This window comes from Panthera uncia, chromosome A2 (assembly GCF_023721935.1).
Source record: "Panthera uncia isolate 11264 chromosome A2, Puncia_PCG_1.0, whole genome shotgun sequence".
Lineage (NCBI taxonomy): Eukaryota > Metazoa > Chordata > Mammalia > Carnivora > Felidae > Panthera > Panthera uncia.
Window position 1 is genome coordinate 9544109 of NC_064816.1, and position 21156 is coordinate 9565264.

The 21156-nt window shown below is 52.3% G+C and overlaps 1 protein-coding gene and 2 long non-coding RNA genes across 4 annotated transcripts; 2 read left to right on the plus strand and 1 right to left on the minus strand.

Moving 5' to 3' along the window:
* The first annotated feature begins 69 nt into the window (after positions 1 to 69).
* On the plus strand, positions 70 to 5820 carry LOC125929112 (uncharacterized). Its single transcript, XR_007459809.1, has 3 exons — positions 70 to 259; positions 932 to 1030; positions 4177 to 5820. It is a non-coding gene; the product is annotated as an uncharacterized LOC125929112 (long non-coding RNA).
* A 149-nt stretch (positions 5821 to 5969) lies between these two features.
* On the plus strand, positions 5970 to 8858 carry LOC125929111 (uncharacterized). The gene is made up of 3 exons (XR_007459808.1): positions 5970 to 6397; positions 7224 to 7369; positions 8104 to 8858. It is a non-coding gene; the product is annotated as an uncharacterized LOC125929111 (long non-coding RNA).
* A 3471-nt stretch (positions 8859 to 12329) lies between these two features.
* DNAJB1 (DnaJ heat shock protein family (Hsp40) member B1) lies at positions 12330 to 15974 on the minus strand. 2 transcript variants are annotated; one of them, XM_049640026.1, is made up of 3 exons: positions 15674 to 15974; positions 13959 to 14539; positions 12330 to 13745 (listed from the first exon to the last, which is right to left on the minus strand). In XM_049640026.1, exons 1-3 carry the CDS (start codon positions 15882 to 15884, stop codon positions 13515 to 13517), a joined length of 1023 nt encoding a protein of 340 aa, XP_049495983.1. In that variant the 5' UTR covers positions 15885 to 15974; the 3' UTR covers positions 12330 to 13514. The 2 variants fall into 2 exon arrangements, with proteins under 2 accessions (XP_049495983.1, XP_049495984.1); XM_049640027.1 differs by lacking the exon at positions 15674 to 15974 and adding an exon at positions 14813 to 14896.
* Positions 15975 to 21156: the final 5182 nt, after the last annotated feature.

The following is a 21156-nucleotide window of genomic DNA, read 5'->3' on the forward strand; positions in this document are numbered from 1 at the left end:
CCCCCGCGCCGCGGCGCAGTGGACCTTCCCACCCCGCCTAAGCCACGACAGGCTGTACCACCGTAGGGCGCGGAGGGGGGACCTGCGGCTGGGCCCCTGCCAATCGCGGGGAAGGAAGGAGACGAGCAGCCAATGGGAAGCTGGGGCCCCTGGACCACGTGCTGGTGGCTGAGTGTCGGTCTAGGGTGTCTTGGGCGGTAAGGGGCGGCAGGGATTGGGGGCTGGTCATCAGGTGGCCGAGGCTGAGTTTCGCCAAGAGGTAAACTCCCCACGTCCGGAAAAGCTGACCCTTTAGGAGACCCGGGAGGGGGCCCAGGGCAGCCCCCGATCCCCTCCTCCTCCCGGTCTGCCCCCGACCCGGCCCGGCCATCCTCGGAGCGGATAAAAGGGAGGCATTCATTCCAGGCCGGCGAGCGGGCGGAGGATCGAGATGAATAGGGAGGGTCCCGAGTGTCCCTGCTTCCTGGGATGGACAATGGACAAGGGCATTCATTCATTCATTCATTCACTCGTCAAATATTTAATGTGCTGCTGCTCCGTGCCAGGCTCTGGCCTATCTCTACAGACACACCAACGGGGAAGCTGAGTGTGCTTCTGGTAGACGTAACAGCGCGTGCAAACGGCCTGGAGGCCGGACAGAGAGATACCGCACATTTCAGGGCAGTGCCGTATCCTAGGAGCTGGCAAAACTGGGGGAAATGGTGTAATGGAAGGGAAGACAAGGGAGAGATAGACTGCTTGTTGGTTAGGCCAGCGGATATTTACTGAGCACGTAATAGGTGCTAGACTATAAGGGGTACCCAACCAGCCCAAGCCATTGCTCTTTCATGAGGCTGTCTCCTCCATCTCAGTGCTCCCCACCCACACCCGGGTCCTGAGACTGGCACAGAGCAGGGTGACAGCACACATGTGTCCATCTCACCGTCGCCAGGTTTGGCTTGTAACCGAGAGTTCTCAGGCAGGAGGAGGTCCAAGAAACACAGACACGAACGCACCTCATGCAGACCAGGACGCTGAATTCCCAGGACAGGTGAGGTTTCCTTGTTCTACTTCAAAGCCGGGGCCGCTGGGGCAGTTGGGGCTGGGCCAGGGGCTTGCTGTGTGTTCTGGGAATTGTAGTTCTTGGAGGCCCCTAACGGCTGCGACTCTGCTCAAGCCTCATTAAATAACTGGGTCTCTGCAGTCCCCAGGGTGAGTTGTTGCACATCCCAGCCCCGCCAGGGCCTACCGAGGGGAGAAGTGGAAGAGGAGAGTGGGGCCTGGGCTTAGCCGCTGCCGGCTTCGAGGGAGACCGGCCCCACCCAGCTGGCAAACACTGCCACTGCCGTGGCAACAGGCACAGCTATTGTCCTTCTTTTCCTGTTCTGCTGACCTCTGCCATCCCCACTGAGTGATCGGTTGCTGTGGCTGGGCCAGTGTCCTCTGTGGGACTGTACCCACTGCCCTGCTTGTGCCTGGCATCTGAGCTGCCTCCCACACACCTGAAGAGGACAGTATGTGGGGCCATGGGGACAGCAGAGTCCTGAGCAGAATCCACCTGGATCCACCTGTTGACTGATGAGGCGCCCAGGGAGGGGTGTGGGGGTTGTCCAAGGGCGCAGAGGTGGCCACCTCTTTACCCAGTGTTACAGCTCAAGAGGCTGGGGGGCCCAGCTGCTAAGGAGCTTAGACCTGAGTGCTACCTCTGCCCCTTTGGGGGAAGGAAAAAGTCTGGAGTGCCAGCTAAAATGTGCAGAAGGAAAGATTGAGTGAGAAAATCCCCATTTTGCAGCCAGTAGAGGAATAATTAATTCAGGCTAGGCTCCTCAGTGGGGGAATAGATATTCACACAGTCTGGAAGGACCAGCCCACAAATTACTTGTTAATTACAGAGGGAAAAAGATACCTCAGAAAATTCACCATGGAGAAAGTTGGCAGTCACCACTTTAACCAAATGATCAAAATTAACATCATCAGGGATGGGACAGGCTGACCTCACATGCATCTTGCTGTGATGTACTGAGAAGGACCCCTGCAAAGTACTTGGTCCTGTCCAAAGTGTTTAACCTGAGTCTAATCATAAGGACACAACCAGATACTTCCCGATTAAGGGGCATTCTGCCGACAAACAAACAAACAAAAAAAAACCCCAAACCAAAAAACAAAAACCAAAAGTGCCTGGACTCTTCAAACAGATCTATGTCATGAAAGGGAAAATCAATCTATTCATCGAATGAATGAAGGAGTGAATGAATGAAATGCCGGGAAACTGTTCTAGACTGAAGGAAACAAAGAGATGACAGCCAAAATCAATGTATAATCCTTGATTGGATCCTTGATAAAAATTTCAAAAAGAAAAGGATGAAACAGCTACAAAAGATATTCTGGGGATAATCGAGGATATTTGAATGTGGGTGGATCTTAGATAGTATCATGTCCAGGTTAAATTTCCTGAATGTGGGCATTGCGCTGTGGTTGGATAAGAGAATGTTCTTATTTGTGGGAGAAACACACTGAATTCTTTAGTGGTAAATTTGTGATGGTTGCGACTGCCAAATAGCTCAGAAGAAAATCATATGTGTATATATCTTATATACAACGTCATAATATGGTATGCGTTAGTATTAATATAGAGGAGGGGAGGAGAGAGAGCGTGAGCAAATGTGGCAAAATAGTAACAATGTGGCAAAATAGTAACAATTGTCGCTGAAGCCAGGAGAGTAAGTAAGCATATGGGTATTATTTTACTGTTCTTGTGAGTTTTCTTTTTTTTCCCATACATTTTTTTATTCTCTGTTTTTGAGAGAGATGGTGAGACAGAGCGCAAGTGGGGAAGGAACAGAGAGAGAGGGAGGCACAGAATTCGAAGCAAGATCCAGGCTCTGAGCTGTCAGCACAGAACTCGACGAAGGGCTCAAAGTCATGAACTGCGAGATCATGACCTGAGCCGAAGTCGGACGCTTAACCGACTGAGCCACCCAAGCGCCTTAAGTTTTCTTTTTTTTTTTTTAATGTTTGTTTTTGAGAGACAGAAAGAGAGAGAGAGCAAGTGGAGAGAGGCGGAGAGAGAGGGAGACACAGAATCTGAAGCAGGCTCCAGGCTCTGAGCTGTCAGCATAGAGCCCCACGTGGGGCTCGAACTCACGGACCGTGAGATCATGACCTGAGCAAAGTCAGGCGTTTAACCTACTGAGCCACCCAGGCGCCCCAAGTTTTCTTTTTTTAATGTTTGTTTGTTTATTTATTTATTTATTTATAAATATTTATTTATTTTTGAGACAGAGAGAGAGAGAGCATGAACAGGGGAGGGTCAGAGGAAGAGGGAGACATAGAATCTGAAACAGGCTCTAGGCTCTGAGCTGTCAGCACAGAGCCTGACACGGGGCTCGAACCCACAGACCGCGAGATCATGACCTGAGCCGAAGCCGGACACTTAACCGACTGAGCCACCCAGACGCCCCAATGTTTATTTATTTTTGAGAGAGAGAGTGAGTGGGGGAGGGACAGAGAGAGAGAAAGAGAGAGAGGATCCGAAGCAGACTCCAGGCTCTGAGCTGTCAGCACAGAGCCTGATGCAGGGCTTGAACTCACGAGCCGCGAGATCATGACCCAAGCCAAAGTCGGTCCCTCAACCGACTGAGCCATCCAGGGGCCCCTCTTTTTTTTTTTTTTTAAGTTTATTTCTTTATTTTGAGAGAGAGCAAAAGAGCGAGCAGGAGCAGGGGAGGGGCAGAAAGAAAGAAAGGGAGAGAGAGAGGATCCCAAGCAGGCTCCGCACTGTCAGCGCAGAACCTGACTCGGGGTTTGAACTCACGAACCTCGAGATCGTGACCTGAGCTGAAACCAAACATCGGATGCTAACCAACTGAGTCACCCAGGTGCCCCTTCTTGTGAGTTTTCTATACCTATGGAAATTTCAAAATAAACATTAGGGAAAAATACCCCCCAATTCCCTCCCATCTCTGGTGCAACACTGCCGTGGGCTTAATGTGCACCTTTCTGTTTGTATGTTTCCTTGAAAATGTGCCTTGTTTTATGTGAGTATTCTATTACATTTGGCTTCTTACTTTCCTTTTCCAGTTAGCACTGTATTGCTTGCTTGCTTGTTTGCTTGTCTTACAGTAGGACTTCAGTATCCATCCGTATTGCCAATCTCTTGCGTCTGTTTTCTTCTGATTTCTACTTGATGTTCCACAGATGCATCCCTCACGTCTTACGACTCTGTCCCCTGGGGATGGACATCAGGCAGCCTCCAGCTCCCAGCACTGCAGCCTTGGACATGTCCCTTCAGAGACCTGTGTGGAAATCTCCCTAGGAGAGAGACCTGGTTGCAGAGATGCTGGATCACAGGGCACAGTCCGTTGCTGTGTGGCGTCCTGGACTAGCTGCCCCCAGCCACACCTTCTGTTAGCGCAGAGGGTCCCATGTACCCACATCTCCGCCAGCTGTTAGCTTTATCCAGCTTCTGATTTTTACCACTCTGACTCGATGTCAAGTGACATCACTATTGCTATCTTTCACATTTCTCTGATTTCAGGTCACTTTGAGCATCTCCTCAAATGCTTGATCGCCTTCAGTTTCTCCTCTTTTGTAAATTGCCTGTTCATATTCTTTGCCCTGTTTGCACTTGGGTTGCTGTCTTTTACTCGTTGATTTGCACGTGCTCCTCATAGAATCTAGCTGTGCCCTGTCCCATCCGATCTGTCCTACACGAAATCTCTGCTCTCCACATGTAGGTATGAGCACTTGAAATACAGCAAATACAAATTGCGATGTGCCGTAAGTGTAAAATACACACCGGATTTCGGAAACTTAGTACAAAGAAAAGATGTAAAATATCACATCTCATTCATTCATTTTTATTCTGTCTACGTTATAATAATAATAATAATAATGTGGATGTATTGGGCTACATAAAATGTACTACTCATATTACTTTCACCTATTTGTTTTTTACTATTTAAAATTTTTTTTAATGTTTATTTATTTTTGAGAGAGAGAGAGAGACAGCAGGAGCCTGGGAGGGGCATAGATAGGGAGACACAGAATCCGAAGCAGGCTCCAGGCTCGGAGCTGTCAGCACGGAGCCCGACACGGGGCTTGAGCTCACAAACTGTGAGATCGTGACGGGAGCCGAAGTTGCACGCTTCACCTACTGAGCCACCCAGGTGCTCCTGAGCCGTGTAACTCTCTTAACAGCCCTGTGAGGTAGGTGCAGTATGAGGCATTGCGAACATATTCTCCCATTCTGCCATGTGATGATTCGTGTCACCATTATATCCTTTCTTGGAAGAAAATTCTCAGCTGCAATACAACAGGACTTACCCGCTTGTGGTTTCCACCCATGGTGTTTCATTAAAGGGGCTCTTCTCTTAAGTCACAAAGTCATTCTTCTGTATTTTCTTCTATTCGTTCTATGGTTTTGCTTTGCTTGTGTCTTTTATTCCATCTCTCGTCCACCTCAGGTTGTGGGGTAGGATACAGTCTTTTTTCTCCATCACCTCTACTGGTCGCCGGCTGTGTGGCCCCGGGCAAGCCCCTTCGCCCTGTGTGCCTCAGTCTCCTCCTCTCTAAAATGGGAATAATAATAGGACCCACCTCCTAAAGCTGTTATGATTACGTTAGAATAAAATGAGCTCTTCTGTGTCAAGTGCCTACAGTCGTGTTGGGCAGATAGTAAATGCTCAGTGAACACCAGCTGCTATTACTGAACGGTGTTGCGGTCACAGAGATGACCTCAGTATGTCATGATAGAAACATGATAGAAATAGACACCTTTATTAAGCTCTTACTATGTGCCAGGGTCTGTGCTGCCTGCTTTTCATGAATAATCCCACTGGATATCACCCCTACTCTACAGAGGAGGAGGCTGAGGCTCAGAGAGGGGCAGCCACTAGCTCGAAGTTGAACAGTGACTCATAGGTGTGGTGTTTTCAACCCCAAGATACCCCTCTGGGTGGGTGGGGCCTGCTCTGAGCCATGGGGGACAGGGAGGACCAAGGAGGGACAATGCCCTGGCCACAGTGATCTTGGGAGTTTGATGGCCTGTGCTTGGGGTCCCCCTGTCAGCCTGGCAGGAGTGGTCTCAGTGGGACGGGCCTGGAGGGGAAGCAAAGGAGGTGGCCCTTCCCAGGCTGGGTCCTCTGGCCCCAGGTCTCTCAGACTCTGCGCGAGCACCTGCCTTTTGCTGCTGGATTCTAGGATGTCATGATAAAACCCGGAAGCAGCACTGTTTTCTGGAGGGCCAATGGGCAGCTCTCTTCTTGAAATGCATCGCTGGTGATTTCCCACCACCGCCTTGGCCCCTTGCCTCGTCCAGCCCCCCAAGCAGCTGACTTGTGGCATCTCTCCCAGCTCCGTCCTCTCTCCATTCCCGGACCTACAACCCCAACAGCGGCCAGAGGGCGCCTGAGAGCTCGTAAATCAGGTCCTGTCCCCTCCTCTGCTGAAGGACCTCCCCCCCCCCAAAAAAAAGGCCATCTGCCCACAAAACACCCTTTGCTGAAGTAGCCCATCTGGAGTCAGGCCCAGCCATACTGACGTCCACCGATACCTTCCCAAGGAAAGCTGGGTCCCCACTGAGACAAAACACCCAGGGCCTCAGCCGGGACTTCCAGTAAAGGCAAACCAAGCTTGTCCCTCCTGACTCAGACTCTTTCAACAGGCTTCTCTTCTGCCTCAGGCTTGTAGGCCTGCCTCAGCAGGGCTCTGGCACCCGGCCTGTCTCACCCAGGCCAGGCCCCGCCCTACCCTGGCCTACCCTCTCTGTTCCAGGCACCCGAGGGCCTCACTCCTCAGCCCAGCCTTTGTCAGCTCACACCCCTTGCGTGCCTAAGAGACTCAAGGGGTGGGGGCTTCGGCTCCCATGGCCCATCCTCGAGCTCTGACAGACTCCTGTCCCCTGGCCTGTTCCCCCAGGGCCAGGCCTCTTCCCTCCAAGCCCTACAGTCATGGGCAGTGCCTTGCCCAGTGTAGTGGGCTGAATGGTGGCCTCCCAAAGATACGTCCGTGTCTCTGAAACTGTCGATGTGACCCAATTTGGAATAAGGAAGGGTCTTTGCAGAGGTAATTAAGTTAAGGATCTTGAGATGAGATCAGCCTGGATTAGGGCGGGCCCCTGAATCCAACAAGCGTCCTTATAAGAGACAGAAGAGAGGACCCAGAGACAGGCAGGGGGTGGAGGGCCCTGGGAGGGGGAGGCAGGGACTGGGGCAGAGAGGCACAGGACAGATTCTTCTTCACAGCCTCCAGAAGGAACCAACCTTGCTCACACCTTGGTTTCGGACTTTTGGCCTCCTGTCCTGTGGAAGAATGAATTACCGTTGTTTCAAGCCACATAGTCTGTGGCACCTTGTTACGGCAGCCCCAGGAACCTAAAACTTCTGACTTGGTAAGGTCTGCACTTGTGAGACGGTGAGCTTCCCGGAACCCACCCCCCTCACCCCCCGCCGCTGGGTCTCTGAGTCTCCTAGGGCTTAGTGTTGACCTGCCACTTAGGAACTGTGCCTAACGACTAAGCCATGAATCATGAAGTGGGAAAAGGACCCCAGGAAAGAGGGGCTTTTCCTGGAGCCCAAGAGAACAGCCATTTCTACCAGGTGGGCCCTGGGGCAAGTGGGGCACGGGGGGGACCCTTCCCAGGGCTGGGTTGTCTTTCCTCTGCACACGCCCTAACATCAGTGGTCACAGGATAGATGTGGCCAGTCCTCTTGTCTGAATCAGTTTGTCACTCAATTACTCATTTGACAAACGCTCGGAGGGCAGTTTCTGGGCCAGGCACTGCTGTGAGCACCGGCGATGGAAAGATTGTTAGGGCACGGTTTGTGACCTCCAGGAAACTGGGGTTGGCGGGGGGCGGGGGTGGGTGGTGGCAGGGGCTTGAGGCTCTTTCCTGAGGTTGTCTCTCCTCCCTTCATGAGGGAAGATGTCTGACCGAATAATCGTAGTTTGAGAACTCAGCAATCAGACGCCCCACCTCCACCCCTCCTCGGGCAAGTGTGGGATCGGCAGACCAGGGGAGCATGCTCAGGTCGGTGCGAGAGAGCATGATGAGCACATGTACTTTAAGAACTAGATTGTAATAGGAAACACAGGTACTTATTGTTCGCGCTGTGCTCTTTTCAGACAAAAGGTTGGTGCGTTGAAGTTTCGAGAGTCTGATGATCTGTCTCAGGGACTTGAAGTTATACAATCAAATGACACGCCCCACCCTCCACCCGAACAGAGGAAAATTAAGACAAAGCAAAAACCAAAATGCTTGCAGGTCCCTACCTCACTCAGGAAACGCTGAAGTCCTCCCAGTGGCCCCAGGTCCTGCACCACTGCCTCGTCACCCCCTGCCCTCGCTTCCTCCCACTCACCCCCACTCTGCTCCAGCCTCACTGGGCTCTTGGCTGCTCCTTAAATATCTCAGACACACCCCTGCCTCAGGGCCTTTGCACAGGCTGCTCCCTCTGCCTGGAACACCCTTCCCTCCATATCCACCTGAAGAAGTGACCTCCTTCAAGTCTTTGCTCAAATATCACCTTCTCGAGGAGGCGTTCGCTGTGTTTTAAAAAAAAAAAATGCCCCAAGGGGCACCTGGGTGGCTCAGTCGGTTGAGCGTCCGACTTCTGCTCAGGTCACGATCTCACAGCTCGTGAGTTCAAGCCCCACGTCGGGCTCTGTGCTGACAGCTCGGAGCCTGGAGCCTGCTTTGGATTCTGTGCCTCCCTCTCTCTGCCCCTAACCCACTGGCATTCTGTCTGTGTCTCTCTCAAAAATAAACATTAAAAAAAAGTTTTAAAAATACCCCAAACTCTCTACCCCCATGTTTCATATTTTCATCACTCTCCCCATTATCTAGTACATTAGTTGTTTTATTTATTTATCCTTATTTTCTCCCCCCCCCACTCAACTGTTAGCTCTGCCAAAGGCAGGAAGTTTTGCCGGGTTTGTTCACTTCTGTGTCCCCAGCATTAAGCACAGGGGCTGGGTCCACAGTAGGTGGTCAATAAATGTTGATGGAATGAACAATACTTACGACGTGTCAGGTGCTATGCTGTGTACCTCAATAATTAATAACTAATAATATTTAAGGCGTGGGACATGGGGCGCCTGGCTGGCTCAGTCAGTAGAACGTGGGACTCATGATCTCTGGGTCGTGAGTTCAAGCCCAATGTTGGGTGTAGAGCCTCCATTAAAAAAAAGAAAAAGAAAGAAAGAAAGAAAAAAAAGAAAAGGAAAAGAAAAAAGAAAGAAAGAAAATTGAAGAAAAAGACAACCCGGGACAGGCTTCCAACTAAGTGCTTTAGAAATATTTGCTCATGTTAATTGCACACTTGCTCTGTGCCAGGTCTGTGGCACAGAGACCTCAGGGGTTAACTGAGTTTTGGCCTGGGGGCAGTGAGAAGGGAGAGCTAGCTGGGATCGTCCTGTTTTACAAGGGAGGAAACTGAGGCTTTGAGAGGTTTTGCCATTTTCTCACAGGAATGCAGCAAGCAGAACTTGAACTCAGCACCCCCTTGAGTGTGCACAGAAGCCAAGTTCATAATTTCATGTCTTCTTCTTCCCTGCTGCATTAACTTACCCACTCTTCACTTGGAACACTATGAAGTCTGTGCCTCGTTTGTGTCGTTTTTTTAAAGGAGGCCACTGAGACTCGGAGCGGTAAAGTCACGTGCCCAGGGATACACAACAGCAGAGTGACAGAGTTGGGATTCAAGGGGCGAGGGGGCTGCTCCGCTCTGGAGCCTCGTGCTCTGCATCTTTCGAGTGAGCTGGTTGTCACATTGAGATTGCAATGGGAGTGATCCTGCTTCAGGTACAGCTTCCTCAGGGTGCGCTGAATGTCTCAGGGGATCCCCTGGCAAGTGGGTTCCTGGAGCTCAGCTGAGAGCACTCACCCCCAGAGGCTTTTGGGGTTTCCAGCTGTGGAATAAGAAACCTTCACATAATAACTGGCACACAGTGCTTATTCTTTTTATTTTTAACATTTATTTTTTGAGAGAAAGAGCAGGGGAGGGGCAGAGAGAGGAGGAAGGAGGATCCGAAGCAAGCTCCTCACCGACAGCAGCGAGGGAGCCCGATGTGGGGCTTGAACTCATGAATCGCGAGAGCCAAAGTCTGACGCTCAAACGACTGAGCCACCCAGGCGTCCCTCATATGGTGCTTCTATGCTGGGTCCTGGTGTGTGTGTGTGTGTGTGTGTGTGTGTGTGTGTGTATTATCTCCATATCCAGAAAACCCTTACAATCCTCGAAGAGGTACTGTTATTATGCCTGTTTTACAGTTGAAGAAACGGAGGCACAGAGAGGCTGAGTCACCTGACCAAGATCACACAGCTAGCAAGTGGTTGTCCCGGACTCGAATCTGGAAGCAAGAACAATGGCTAGGGGAGAGGTAGGGGCCACCGAACACTGGTCTGGATCTTCACATCCAGCTAGGTAGTCCTGGCAGGATAAAGGCACACTCTAACAGGAATGAGGAAGCTCGCTATTTCCACCACACGTGAGGGGGAAAATGCAGAGTGCACAAAGGAAAAATTGATTTGTGCAGCGACTCAGGGAAGGTACCTGAGAAACTGGGGACATTCGTTGGGGGTGGACTCGAATAGCAGGGTGGAGGGGAGGATTTTCATTCTGTCCCCTCCAGAGTCTAGTACTGTGATTGATTACCTGGGCAAAAACAGACTGACATCTTAGAAATTATGCTTAAACAGCCTCTGGAGAGAATGCGCACACAAAAATCGTTTTTCTTTTTCTAAAGGGAAAGCCCTCGTGATGCCGTGGCCAGTCTGTACAGGGACAGCAGCTAAGGGAACTGCAGGCCCGGAGGAGGGAGGGGACTCCGCTTCTGTCCACAGGCCAAACGTGCATCTTGGGTTTTGCACTGTTTAAGTGATGTTAAAACATGACTGCCGGGCCGGTGGGTTAAGACGCAGCTCCACACGGACTGACATGGAAGTTCTGGAATGTGCTCAGAGTCCGCGTGGGAAAGAAGAAATCCCCTAAAGGGAAGCCAAGGAAGCGAGGGAGGAGTCTCTTGGGAGATACACCAAACCTTGGGACGCGCGCGCGCACACACACACACACACACACACACACACACAGGCGTGCGCCACGCCCCCTGTGGCAAAACAACGCAGTGTCAGAGGGGCCGGTTTTCTGTTCACCTGGGTCCTTTTTGTCTTTTTCACCACGAACACGTTCCTAAAGAATCCCACTGCCCCACCCACTGTGCCGGGTAGGTGATTTCTAGAAGTTCCCAGAACTGTGTGCACTTTGAGGTTTTGTGTGCTTTTGTGTCGGTGACTTTGACACGAAGGTTGCAGGGACCTGCCACCTAATGGTGACAGGGGCACAGGGATGGCACTCCGGGGGAGGGGTGGCCTACGACCCCACCAAGGCCAGGGCCAATTCCGCAGGAAGGGTCATCTTGGTGCCTGAGGTAGCTCAGTAAACATCTGTGACAAGCTCCCTTATGGCTCTGACACGCAGGGTCGCCTCCCAACGGGGACGGCGTCCTCTGGGCTCACTGAGCCCCATCTTAGGTTTGGGGGACAAGCCCTCTCATTTGTGCTGTCCAGCACTTGCCACTAGCTGTGTGTGGCTGCTGCCGAGCCCTGGAAATGTGACTGGAACGACGGAGAGGCTGAATGTATTTTGTTGAATCTTAAAGCAGTCCCATTTAAAGAAGACCTAAAACATTCCATTGCTTGCAGAAACTTCTCTTGGACAGCCCGGCCCCCATTCGCTCCCAGTGGTCACCTTTCAGTCGGAAGGGAAAGCCACTCCTTGATTGATTTTGAACGCTGTTTTTAAGACATCTCATAGCAAAGTAGCAATACCACGGTTTTAAGCCTCTGTAATTACTTACTGTGTGATAAAACCAGTTTTCTCAAAAAACAAAGTTACAAAGCAAAAGCAACTCCAGCGGCCTGCGAATGAAGCCAGGGCAGGAAAGGTGTCTCCTCCAGGAGGAGCTCAGCCCCGGGCTGGAATTCAGGTCTGGTTTGGCCAGGGCCTGCCTCCAGCAAGAAAGGAGTGCACGGGGACCACAGGGCAGGCCCTACACCACCCCTTGGCCCCAGCAACCAGGCCCTGCCTGGAACACGGGAAAGTGAACTGCTTAACTCCAGCCCCAACCTTCACAAAACAAAGCTTCGAATCTATTGGGCTCCCTGGATGCCCGGATCGCGTCCATGTAGGTGGTGCGGACAGACGTTCTCTGCTCCCCACGTAGCCCTGGGACACTTCTCCCCCTCTCGCAGGGGACTCCTGCGTCCCCCCTGACTGCATCTGAGGGACGCCCAGCCACCACCCCAGCCCCAGCCAGCAAAGCCCTCAAACAGAGTCGCAGGACTGCCCCCCTGAGGTTTAGCATCGGTCTTTAATGCTGTCGTGCTGCACATTGACAAGTCACACGCTTTGGTCTCGTGCTGGCAGTGGCAGCTTACAATGAGTCCCAATGTCTGAGCACCACACTGGCCTGCACGGAACAGACACTTTGTTCCCTCCCTGCCCCCCTCCCCGACTCCCAAGGTTCCTGTGGAGTTCCATCATGGCCCGATACAGAAAGCAGCAGTTGCCGGGGGCCGGTTTCCTGTGAGTGCACACCAACGTTACACAGAATTATAAAAACATATTTACAAACGTTCCACAGTGCTCCTGTAATCAGAAGCAAAGACCCTTTTATCAAAAGGGATTATAGCCAGGGCTGTGCAAAATCAAAAGGATCACATCCTTTTGAAAGAGTCCAGAGTCCGTTAAGCACAAAATTACCTGGGTCGCCGGTTAAGTCCCAGGTGTGCCTAAAGATTGCCTTACAGAAAAAAGAAAGAGTATGACCCCTAAGTGAGTGCACTTGGCCTCGGAGTCAGGGGTCGAGAGGGCCCCCAGCTCTGTCCAGGGCCCTAGGCCCTCCAGGGAGAAGCGTCTGTGCAGCTCATTCACACGAGGCCGGCGCCCTTGGTCCTGCTGGAACGAGAGGTATTGCTTGTGGGTGCCGGCCAGGCGGTTTTGCAAAAAGAGCCTAGGTCAGTTCTCAATTTGAGATGGCGAAAGAGAAAATAGGATTCTTCAGAGGAACAGCAAGACGTGGGAGACAAATACAGAATAAAACATGAACTGATCACACAACAAAAACTGAGGAGCGTACAGGGTCTGGGAACCGAGACGGCAGCCTGATACCGACTAATGGCCACACAAGCAAAGGGCTACAGACGGATCAAGTCCAGCTGTGGGTCTGCCTCTCACCCACAGGCAGGGCCTGGAGGAGGGCGTGGGCCCATCCCGGGAGGGCTGCAGGACCCAGTGGGACAGACTGGAAGGCCTTTTCCTGCGGTCCCCACCACCTGCCGCCCTATCGCTTGAAAAACCACTTAAGTCTAGTGCACGACTTTGAAAGATTGTAATATATTCTCTGGAAAACATTCAGCAGTATGAAAGCCCTCCCTGGGCCCTCCCGCCCTCTCATGGGTCCACAACTGGTGGAACAGTCTGGAAATCCTTGAGCTCTGGAAAGGTCCCCGGTCAGTCCTTGGGAAACCCTGGTGACTATATCGGAAGAACCTGCTCCAGTACGGTTCTTGACGTCTGGGGGATCCTTTCAGGGAAGATCACTTCGAACTCAATAATGAGGTCCCCGCGTTTCTCGGGCGTTTTGGGGAGGGGGAGGCCTTCTCCAGGAACTTTTCGCCTCATGCCAGGCCTGATGACGTCTTTGAACACGACGGGTATGGTCCTGCCGTCCAGAGTGGGTACGTTCACCGTGCAGCCACACAGAGCCTTGGGAGAGCAAAGAGAGAATGTTAGATGGAAGGCAGCTTAGGGCGCTCGACTGCTGCCCGGATGCTGTTTGACGTAGGATAAGCGCCACCAGGTCCCTATCGCTAAAACCAGGTGCCTGGATCAGTGTTGCCCTGTCCCCGAGTGCTCAGAAGTATCGGTCATGAAGTCGCCTCCCCCCCCCCCCCCATACCACCCTACTTAGCATCGTACCTCCCGAAGGCTGATCCTGGCTGGGTAAATGACGTCAGAGCCATCTCTCTTAAAGATATTGTGTGGCTTGTCCTTTAAAACAAAGACAATGTCAGCTGGAATGTTGTTGGAGGTCTGGTCGCCTTCCTTGGGGAAGGTGATTTTGGTCCCTTCCTTCCAGCCCCGCTTTACTTCGATGGTCAAGATCTTGTCTTCGTTGCGAATGCTCTTTCCATCGGGGTTCAGCCGCTTATGGGAGATCTTCATCTTCTTGGTACAGCCGCTATAGATCTCTTCAAGCGAGACCCTGAGGTCGTGTGTGACGGGGGGATCTTGCTTCTTTCGGGTGGGCTCTTGGGCAGGACGGGAGCGGACGAAGTTCAGGTTGGTGAAGCCACCCATGCCCATGGGTAAGCCGGAGAACGGGTCGTCAATGTCCATGCCTTCCTCCCCATTCCGCTGCCCGAAAAAGTTGTCAAAGGGATTGCGGCCACCGAAGAACTCAGCGAACATGGCGTGAGGGTCTCCGTGGAACGTGTAGCTGAAAGAGGTACCGTTGGCACCACCGCTGCTCCCGCCACTGGGGCCACCACCCTTTAGGCCTGGAAGGCAAAATCAGAAGAAGTCACATGGTTGGCGGGAGCCTCTCCCCTCTAAGACCTTTCGCTAAGGGAAAAAAGCTTGGGAGCCATGGGGTGGGGGGGCGGAAAACTCTGTCACAGAAGACCAAGGAAGAACCCTAAGCTTTTACCGCCCCTCGTCCAGGTACTTCAGGGCCAGGACAGTGGCGAGGGGCCCAGCGCCCTCTCCGAGGGCCACCCAACTCCTGCCACTTCTTGACTGCCTATCCTCCCTGCGTGGAGGTGAAAACTTACAAAAGACATGATCCAGGGTCCACCTTCGGTAAGTGCTTACTCTTAAAAATACTGTAGAGCTGCTCAAGCGTGAAGTGCAGAAGTGAAAGCAAAACAGTAAACACAGCTTTTCAAAATCTCACACCCTGACACTAACTGTCACCATCCTTACATAAGAAGCCACTTGGTTTCTTAAGACCCAGCGCAGAAACCAGTCTGAGTCATCAACGGGCAACTGGACAACAAGAAAGCTTCCTCCTCCCGCCCGAAGAGGCCTACGCCGAGGAGGCCGGGCAGAGGCGGGCCCCGCCGCTCCCCGCACCTGCACTGCTCCGCCGCCCGCTGCCATCTACGTGCCTGGCACCAGGTTAGGCAAGCACTTTACAGGGATTACCTCACTCCGCCCTCACAGGGGCCCCGGAGCGAGGTCGGCGCTAATCGGCGCGCTCGTCGCAGGCTCGCGGGTCATGCCCGGCGCGCAGCCAGAGGCCCCGCCCTGCGCCCCTGGACGCCAGCGCCTGCCACCTCGGCCCAGGTGAGCCCCGGACCCCCGGGGCCCTAGCGCCACCGGCCCGGCTAAGGCTGGCCTCCTTGCCGCCCGCACCCGCACCCCCGGGGCCGCTCGGGGACGTGGGCGGAGGCGCCTAGGGAGGGGCAGCCCCAGACTTGCTAGAAGCTTCTGGGCAAGCACAGCGGCCAGGACTCCTCCTCCCATCGGGCGGCCGCCAATCCGAGGGCGGAGGCCCGCGTGGCCGGAGGGCGGGGGCTGCTCGCCCACCGGGACCGGGGCGTCCCCCGGGGACGCCGCAGCCTGGCCACCGAGCCTCGGTTTCCCCTTCAGTCAAACGGCGGGGGCGCGCCCCTAGGCGCGCGCGCACGCACCTTCTTCCCCGTAGCGGTCGAAGATCTCGCGCTTGCGCGGGTCGCTGAGCACGTCGTAGGCCTCGGCGATCTCCTTGAACTTCTCCTCGGCGCCGGGCTCCTTGTTCTTGTCTGGGTGGTAGCGCAGCGCCTGGCGGCGGTAAGCCCGCTTGATTTCCTCGTCCGAAGCGCCGCGGGCCAGGCCCAGCGTCTGATAATAGTCCTTGCCCATAGCCCTCGCCTGCGGCCCGCCGCCCAGCTGTCGCCGTACCCCGGCTTCGTCGCCGCCCCGTCCCGGACTCTATATACCCGTCCGGCGGAAGCTTCCAGAGCCCGCCAGCCCCCTCCAGAACCTTCCGCCCCGCCCCCTGCGCCGCTCCGACCAATCGCCGCCGCCCAGTCCGCGACGCGCGACATCCGGGGCGGGGCCACGCTGCCAACGGCCGCCCGCCCGCGGCCACGCCCCTTCCCGCTACACCCCCGGCAACGCATCCCCGCGGCGCGCGCACCGAGCGACGGAGGCCCCGCCCACTCTCTGCGGGGAGCCAATCGCGACCTTCTTTGACAGCCTTGGCTGACCCGGCCTGCGGCGAGTCCCGTCCGGAGCCTGGGTCAATTGGTTACGACACTGCCCTCCGGCGAGGGGCAGGGCTGGAGGCGGCCACGCCCATCAGAGCTGCCCCGCCCTGCCCCAGGTGATAGTAGAGCTAGTCGCACACATCTCACCGGGCTCCGGGGGTGGGTTCCCCTCCGGCTGATTCTGAGCAAGTTGACTAACCTTTCCTTGCCCCAGGTTTCCCCCCCCCTACGCCGACTTATGTAACAGGGGAATAAAAACACCCACCGTTCTCTTGGCTGTGGGGAGAATGCAATTAGGAGCCCCAGGACTGTCCCTGTCCTCACCATAAAGCAGGGTGAGGCTCCAGGACCAAAGCTCACTTCTCCGGAGTAATCTTCCCTCCGGGGGAAAAAAGCCTCCTCCTCGTGCCTTTCGCTTTACCTGCCATTGAAATCTGAAGTTATCTCGTTCTTTGACTTTTCGTGTTCAATTCACCTCCCTCCCGGCCTGCAGTTGTCACTGCTGGGTGTCCAGTGCCTGGAACAGTATCTGGTGCCCGGTCACAGTGGACGCTCGTAAGTATTCCTGCCTGTTTCTAATGCATCTGCTTCATTTTTCTCCCCACTACATTTATGATTTGGGGGGACATGGACGTGTCATACACCCCACAGGGCCTCTGTTTCCTCCTCTGTGGGCAACATGATCCCCTTTGGCTCTGAGAGTCTGGGGTGCCTGTGGTCAAAGACAGGGCTGATGGCGAAAGGAGGCTCAGAAAGGGGTACCACCTGAGAAGGCCGTAGGGAAAAAGCGGTCGGCAGTGATGGTGGCTGAGGCGGAATGTTCCTGGAAGAACTGCTTGGGAGGTCAGGGTGGTGTGCAGCTGGCTCTGGAGCCAGACAGCAGGTTTCATTTCCAGTTCCGGTATTTCCTGGCTGCACCATCTTGGGCTGGTTACTGAGCCATGTGGGGCCTCAGTTTCCTCATCTGTACAATGGGGGCAGCAGTTAGTTGTACCCGCCTCACAGGGCTTTGAAACTGACATGAGTTGGGGCACCTGGGTGGCTCAGTGGGCTGAATATCTGACTTCAGCTCAGGTCACGATCTCACAGTTCGTGAGTTCGAGTCCTGCGTTGGGCTCTGTGCTGACAGCTCAGAGCCTGGAGCCTGCTTCGGATTTTGTGTCTCCCTCTCTCTCTGCCCCTCCCCTGCTTGCTCTCTGTCTCTCTGTCTCTCTCTCAAAAATAAATAAACATGAAAAAAAAAAAAAAAGAAATTGACATGAGTCAACATTTGTAAAGTGCCCAGGACAGACCCGGCACAGAGGAAGCACTATCAAAGGGGTGACTAACTGTCTTGTTGAATGATGGGCTGCTGAGCCACCCCCTTCCTGGCAGCGTCACAGCAAAAAGCTTCTAGAGACTGCCACCCCTGTGCAAGCTGAAACTCCTAAGAAGGAAGACCATGGCTTTCCGCTGCTTTCCAGCTGGGGGATTCCGGCCATCCTTGGCCACTCACTGACCCCACCAAGGGTAACTGTGTCAGTAAGGACTGGATTAGTACACACACTGGTCAACCCAGGAGGATGGATCTGGGCTGGGCACCCGTGAGTACACACAGCAGGGTCCTGAACCATCATAGGGGGGAAATAATTCAATTTTTTAAAAAGTTACATAAATAGCTGGAGAGTCATCATCATGAAGGAAAATCCAGCGCTTAACGTTTATTTATTTTTGAGAGAGACAGAGACAGAATGCGAGTGGGTTAGGGGCAGAGGGGGAGGGAGACACAGAATCGAAAGCAGGCTCCAGGCTCTGAGTTGTCAACACAGAGCCCAACACGGGGCTTGAACTCACCAGCTGTGAGATCATGACCTGAGCCGAAGTCAGACGCTCAACCGACTGAGCCACCCAGGCGCCCCTAGTATGAATTTAGAGTTACAAATATGGCAGCCTCCAAAGGTCTTTACATGACTTTGGGTGTCTTTGTATTTGGGGCAAACTTAGGGCTGGAGACTCCCTCTTCCTTGTGTGAGTCTGGGTCATGTTCAGGAATTTTTGTTTAACGCCAATATATGCAAAATAACCCCAACACCTCTCCTTAGGGTTTTTTGACCTGGACACTCATTGGACACTTCAAAATGTTACTGGGAAAGTAGCCTCTGCAGAAACCTCAGCCGATCTTGAGCTCTCAACTCTGAGAAGATGGGGTGGTTAATTTTATGCATCAGTTTAGTTGGGCTATAGTACCCAGATGCTCAATTAAACAGTAATGTAAGTGTTGATGTGGTTAACATTTATAGTCCGTTGATTTAAGTATAGGAGAGGACCCTGGATAATGTGGGTGGGCCTTGTCCCATCAGTTGAAAGGCTTTAAAAGCAAATAATACTTAGGTTTCCCTGAGGAAGAAGCATCAGCTCCTGGCCAAGAGTTTCTAGCCTGCTGGTCAGCCCTACAGATTTCAGACTTGCCTAGGTAGTGCCCACAATCGTGTAAACCAATGCCTTGAAATACATGTCTTATATATATATATTTTTTTTTTTTTTTTGAAAAATTTCTTTAAATGTTTATTTTTGAGAGAGAGAGAGGGAGCACAAAGAGGGGAGGGGCAGAGAGCAAGGGAGACACAGAATCTGAAGCAGGCTCCAGGCTCTGAGCTGTCAGCCCAGAGCCTGATGTGGGGCTGGAACTTGACCTGAGCCGATATGATGTCAGATGCTTAACTGACTGAGCCCCCCAGGCACCCGAAATACATCTCTTAATACACACACACACACACACACACACACACACACACACACACATATCCTGGTTCTGTTTCTTTGGGAGAACTCTTGCTGATATAGGAACAAAGCAGGTGAGCCTGGAGTCAGTCAGCCTCAGCTGAAATCTTGGACCCGCTATTTACTTATTTACTGACTGTGTGATCTTGTACAACTTGCTTGATCATTATAGGTGTGTCTCCTATAAAATGGAGGTAAGAGTGAGATCTTACCTCCCAGGGTTGCTATAAGGATGAAATTGAGAGGGGCCAGGAAATAAACATTATAACGGCTATACTATTGACATGGCCTTACTATGTGCCAAGCCAGCTCCAAATGCTCCATAACTCATTTAATCCTCGCAATAATCCAATGGGGTTGGCCTAATATTACCTGCACGTTGCAGTGGAAAAACTGAGGCTCTGAGAGGTCATGTCACTTGCCTGCGGTCACCCAGTGACTGAAATGCTGAAGTATAAAGTGTTCAGCACAATGTTTATAGGTAAGCCCTCAGCTTGTGTAAAATGTGATTCAGATGATGACAAAGCCTTAATTTTTAAGGAATGCATCACCACTTTTTCAACATTGCTTCTCTTCGTTAAAAAGACCTTCAAAAGCACTACCACCATATGAGCCAACAATCTCACCCCTAGTGGAATACCCATGTGAAATAAAAACCCAAGTTCCCATAAAATCCCACGAGCGAATGTTTATCAAAGCTTGATGTGTAATTATCAACAGCCATCAAAACCTACATTTCCTTCAGTGGGAGAATGGATACATAAACTGTGGTCGAGCCACATGATGGAATGCTATTCAGCCGTTAAAAAGGACCAAGCTATTGGTACAGAAAACACTGCAGATGAATCTCAAATGCCTTATGTTAGTCAAAGGAGCCAGATTCAAAAGACTGTTTGAGCCCTACTGCTGTGATGCCATTTTATAAGGCATTCTGGGAAAGGTAAAAGTATTGGGGCAGAAAGCAGATCAGTGGCTTCCAGGGGCTGGGATTTGCTACAAAGGGATACGGGGGAATTTGGGGGGGGGGTGATGGAAAATTTTCTACATCTTGAGTGTGATGATGGTGACACAGCTGCATATATTCTGAGCTGTACCCTCTAAAAGGTAAATTCTACTGTATGTAAATGATAGCTGAATAAAAAGAAAAAAAATTCTACGGGCTTAAAGAAGGCAAGACGGGTAGGACTTTGGAAGCCTCTCTCTGGGATTCCTGACACAATGGCAAGTTGCTAACCAGCCCTGGCTTGTCTGCTCTAGGATTCACCTCTCCCACAACTCTGAACCAGCTCCATCGCATATGCCAAAACAAGCCAAACCAGGTTCCCAGAGAAATCAAGATCCTACCTACTTGCATGTGGGAAATACAAAAGGAGCCTGTGAGATAGACAGACACACCAGAGTTTCATCATCCAAATGACCCTGGGTTCCACCAGATCCGAGATCCAAGGAGCCCTCGCTCATCCTTCAGTGCTGCCACTGCGCCAGGCTTTTCTGCAATTTCCCCTTTGGAAATCGCCTGAAGGGGCTTGTCATAGTTGGCTCAGCAAACGCAAACTGTGACTGTTATGAATTAGCCACTGTGCTGGGGATGCTGGGGACAGAAGGAGGGTCTAGCTGTCCCTAACTGACAGGCACAGTGAGAGCCTCAGTAGAGTATCGTGAATGGTTCGAACAAAGTGGCCAGTCTTCATTCTGAAGGTGGATATTATTTCTGACAGCCTGGTTACTGGAAGCCAGATGAGGCCAATAAGGGGTCCTTGCATCTGCAATATCCATTTAAAAAAAAAAAAAGGAGGAATTCTTCTTTCTGGGCTAGATCCTGCCTTTTTATGAGCTTCTTGTGGATGAAAAGAGGGTGGAAATTATTTGTGTGCCCTTGCTGGCACACGATATGGTAGGATCACGGAATGATTTTGTGCCTTTTGAGTGAGTATAAGGCTCAGGAAAGCAGTCTCGAAAGGTACATTCCAGGATGTTCTGAGTCCGTAGGAATGTACATGGACTCTCTCCATGTGAAGGCTGTCAGGACACAAAGGATCTCAAGATACTGTGAGCCCTCAATTGCCAATCGAGAAAGATCTGTGTTTTTGAAAGCACAATTATAAAACACGTTTAGGTTTTCACCTCTTTTGCCCAGATAGACCTGGGCAAAAAACATCGTGTGT

Coding starts and splice junctions, on each gene's coding strand:
- DNAJB1 (XM_049640026.1), bottom strand. CDS start 15,884: ATGGGCAAGGACTATTATCAGACGCTGGGCCTGGCCCGCGGCGCTTCG. Junction 14,540..15,673: donor CGACCGCTACGGGGAAGAAG/GTGCGTGCGCGC, acceptor TTTGCCTTCCAG/GCCTAAAGGGTGGTGGCCCC. Junction 13,746..13,958: donor CCAGGATCAGCCTTCGGGAG/GTACGATGCTAA, acceptor TGCTCTCCCAAG/GCTCTGTGTGGCTGCACGGT.